Source organism: Amblyomma americanum, chromosome 8 (genome assembly GCF_052857255.1).
Source record: "Amblyomma americanum isolate KBUSLIRL-KWMA chromosome 8, ASM5285725v1, whole genome shotgun sequence".
NCBI lineage: Eukaryota > Metazoa > Arthropoda > Arachnida > Ixodida > Ixodidae > Amblyomma > Amblyomma americanum.
Genome location: NC_135504.1, coordinates 116,455,212 through 116,459,581, shown reverse-complemented (window position 1 = coordinate 116,459,581; position 4,370 = coordinate 116,455,212). Strand labels below are relative to the sequence as shown.

The 4,370-nt window shown below is 46.8% G+C and overlaps 1 protein-coding gene across 1 annotated transcript; it reads right to left on the bottom strand.

Annotated features, from left to right (window-relative positions):
- Positions 1–2,179: 2,179 nt before the first annotated feature.
- LOC144102692 (uncharacterized) lies at positions 2,180–3,865 on the bottom strand. The gene has a single exon (XM_077635889.1). It carries the CDS (start codon positions 3,863–3,865, stop codon positions 2,180–2,182), a length of 1,686 nt encoding a protein of 561 aa, XP_077492015.1.
- Positions 3,866–4,370: the final 505 nt, after the last annotated feature.

The following is a 4,370-nucleotide window of genomic DNA, read 5'->3' as shown; positions in this document are numbered from 1 at the left end:
TTGTAAACCGGACCAGATTACATTTGGAGATGTTTAACGCCATATTCCAGTTGTTGCACCAAGAGAATACAGAGTTGAGGTCATGCTGTAGTGAAATTGCATCTGCCTCAGAAGAAATATTGCGGTAGATACAACAGTCATCAGCATAAAGTCTGATTATACTTGAAATGTTACTAGTGAGGTCATTTATAAAAATGAGAAATAGAAGAGGGCCCAAAACCGACCCCTGCGGAACACCTGAAGTTACACCCACACTTTCCGAGCTGACACCGTCGATAACCACGCACTGTCTCCTTTCCGCACGATACGCCTCAATCCAGGATAAGAGTGAGGTAGGAATATTTAATTTTGAAAGCTTCTGTAACAATAGGTTGTGAGCAACTAAATCGAACGCTTTTCAAAAATCTAAAAATATACAATCTACCTGACCGGCGGAGTTTAAGTAAACAGAAATGTCATGTGTGAATTCCGCGAGCTGTGTTTCACATGAGAAGCCGGACCTAAATCCATGTTGTGTCGAACAGAAAAAACTATTGTTTTGTAGATGGCTAATTAACTGAGTATAAATGACATGTTCCAGTGTTTTGCACGACACGCTCGTCAGCGATATAGGCCTAGAGTTACATGTTCTAGTTTTATCACCACTCTTATGAATCGGAACGACATTGGCACTTCTCCAGTCAAGGGGCAAAGAAGAATTCTCTAACGATTTCTGAAATAATGCAACGAGATACGGGGCAACTGAAGCTGCACAATTTTTCAAAACGTAATTGGAAATGTTGTCAGGCCCTGGTGCTGATGTAACTTTAATTTTCTGTAATAAAAGCATGATCCCCCGTTCAGAAATTTCTACATCATTCATTCTGGTCAGGGTGCTGGAAGATTGAAAGTCAGTATGTGTATTAATGGGATCGGAAAACACCGATTGGAAATAAAGATTGAAACTTCTCTCTTTACCTTTTGAATCCCTTCCAAAATCAGTTGCGTCTAGTATATCAGGCGCAGAGACCCTGCTGTTTCTCTTATTTTTAACATATTTCCAGACTGCCTTTGGGTTTGTATTTAGTTGTTGGCCTAGTGTGCTGAAGTATGCCCTTTTCGTTTTACGGATTTCTTTCGATAAGTTCTTAGTTTGCTTTTTCATCTCGGAGTACAAAGTTAGAGCGGGCGTATCACAATATCTGCGAAAGAGCCGTTTCCGCCGGTTGATCATTGCCCGCAACTGTCTATTCATCCAATGCATATCGTCACGACGCTTGGCTGCAATCAAACGGGATGGCATGAAAGTCTGCGTCAGTGACAAAATTTTAGTTTTAAACAAGTTCCAGAAGGAATCAACATTCAGGGATGGCTGATGTGAAAGAAACTCAGGAAAAAATGCGTCGAGTTCCTGTGATAGCGAAGCATATTCCCCTTTTTCATAAAAAGACACTTTGCGTGGTTGGGTGTGGTGGGTCTTCATAGCATTACAGGATACTTTTGCTAAAACTACATCATGGTCGCTTATGCCTGGCAGCGTTATGACAGACGAGACTAGGCTAGGGTCATTGCAGAAAAACAAGTCTAGCACATTAGCACTGGTAAGGCCGAGTCTGGTAGGGGTTTGAACAAGCTGAAATAATGAGTGAGCACCAATTACTTCACGGTAAGCGGTATACAAGAGGGATGCAGTGCGAATTACTGGTTTAAAACAAGACCATTCTACGATGGGCATATTAAAATCACCGGCAAGGATAATATGTGTTGCGTCTAAGGCTAATAATGTGTTGCTAAGTTCAAAAAATGGCTGTGCGCAGGTTGAACCGGGCGTCCTATAAAAAGAGCCAATTGCCAAAGAAGTACCATCGCCCAGCCGTACCCTGCACCAGACAGCTTCAGAGGAATCGTTGTCTAAGTTAACAGACACGCTTCTCAAACTGCTATGAACGAGGATGAACACACCACCATCGCGTACATTGCGATCCTTCCTATACGTGGTATAGGATGGAGGAAATATTTCACCATCACTTATGTTGCTGTCCAGCCATGACTCGGTTCCAATTACCACATGTGCGCTCGTCATTTGTAAGAGTGAGAGGAATTGGTCAGTTTTGTTTTTTAGACTGCGGCAATTAACAAAAATACAGACAAGTTCAATTTTAATAGCAGTTTGTGGGCTAGCTAAAAGCCTCGGTGATAGCTATTGGTTTACACAAGTGATATCGTCTGTTTCAATGTTGTACATATAGGTTTTGTTGTCCAGGTTTAGCTTATTAAACCGCAGTTTCAACTTTCCGCCGCGTGCCTTAGCAAACTGCATGAGCTTTTTTCTTTGTTGCCGTACTTTGGCCGAATAGTCCTCGCTTATCGCCCAGTCAGTATCTTTTAGTTCGGCAGCATTTGAAAGAACACGATTCTTTTCTTTAAAGGACAAAAATTTAACGATCAGGGGTCTGTGCTTGTCGGGCGCATATCTTCCTAGTCTGTGCGCTCTTTCAATGGCAGCGGCGTCAACGGAAAGTTTTAACTTTTCAGCGCAAAAAGAGATAATTTTAGTCTCAGACTGTTCCCACGATTCGGTTTCTTTGTCATGGATGCCGTAGAATATTAAGTTGTTTCTTCGTGATTGGTTCTCCAGGTCATCATGCGATGACTCGAGGGCCGTGCACGCGACAGCAAGTTTCTGGGAACTTTGAGATAATCTTTCTACTTCAGGCTTTAGCGGGAGCACCAGCGACACATTATCTTCAACGCTCTTGACTTTTTCTGCGAGTTTTGTTAGTTTTTCTTCGAGATTCTTTTGCTCAAGCCGAATGGAACGTAGTTCGTCCAATATTTCGGTCTGTTGCTGTTGTATCACAGGTATTGTCATGATAGTATCAAACATCTGCTTTTCCTGCTCAGCAGACAGAGGCCCAGGGTTTTGCTCTACGTCTCCCGCAAGCAAAAGCTTTCTTTGAAACAAACCTATGTATCCTGAACAGCTCGCGCACACGTCGTACAGAAGGCGTAAAAACATGCACACAGCAAAGTTGGGATCTGGCGTCGACTTCCTAAACGGTTTGCCATTAACAGAAAGGTAAGAGTAACAAACCTGAAGAAGAACAAGATGTAAGCGTCTGGCTGCCATGTCGGCGCCAGATCCCGGAGTGGCTGGGTACAACAGCTGCTTATGTAGGTCATGCTTGTGCGGAAGGTTCCAGGGTTGCCAGTCGATGAAGCGTTCGAGCGCCGGTAGCGCTGTGAAGTCCAACGGCGAAGCGTCACCCAAAAAAGCCAGGTCAGCAGAACAGACTTGCTCGGTAGAAGCGGCTCCGTTCATTGGCAGGCACGTCGACATCGCGGCAGCATCGAAAATCGCCATCATTTGCAGCACGTGAAGAAGAACAAGATGTAAGCGTCTGGCTGCCATGTCGGCGCCAGATCCCGGAGTGGCTGGGTACAACAGCTGCTTATGTAGGTCATGCTTGTGCGGAAGGTTCCAGGGTTGCCAGTCGATGAAGCGTTCGAGCGCCGGTAGCGCTGTGAAGTCCAACGGCGAAGCGTCACCCAAAAAAGCCAGGTCAGCAGAACAGACTTGCTCGGTAGAAGCGGCTCCGTTCATTGGCAGGCACGTCGACATCGCGGCAGCATCGAAAATCGCCATCATTTGCAGCACGTGAAGAAGAACAAGATGTAAGCGTCTGGCTGCCATGTCGGCGCCAGATCCCGGAGTGGCTGGGTACAACAGCTGCTTATGTAGGTCATGCTTGTGCGGAAGGTTCCAGGGTTGCCAGTCGATGAAGCGTTCGAGCGCCGGTAACGCTGTGAAGTCTAACGGCGAAGCGTCACCCAAAAAAGCCAGGTCAGCAGAACAGACTTGCTCGGTAGAAGCGGCTCCGTTCATTGGCAGGCACGTCGACATCGCGGCAGCATCGAAAATCGCCATCATTTGCAGCACGTGAAGAAGAACAAGATGTAAGCGTCTGGCTGCCATGTCGGCGCCAGATCCCGGAGTGGCTGGGTACAACAGCTGCTTATGTAGGTCATGCTTGTGCGGAAGGTTCCAGGGTTGCCAGTCGATGAAGCGTTCGAGCGCCGGTAGCGCTGTGAAGTCCAACGGCGAAGCGTCACCCAAAAAAGCCAGGTCAGCAGAACAGACTTGCTCGGTAGAAGCGGCTCCGTTCATTGGCAGGCACGTCGACATCGCGGCAGCATCGAAAATCGCCATCATTTGCAGCACGTGAAGAAGAACAAGATGTAAGCGTCTGGCTGCCATGTCGGCGCCAGATCCCGGAGTGGCTGGGTACAACAGCTGCTTATGTAGGTCATGCTTGTGCGGAAGGTTCCAGGGTTGCCAGTCGATGAAGCGTTCGAGCGCCGGTAACGCTGTGAAGTCCAACGGCGAAGCG

Bases quoted from the DNA above. Each gene is read 5' to 3' on its own strand.
- LOC144102692 (XM_077635889.1), bottom strand. From the start codon at position 3,865: ATGAACGGAGCCGCTTCTACCGAGCAAGTCTGTTCTGCTGACCTGGCT.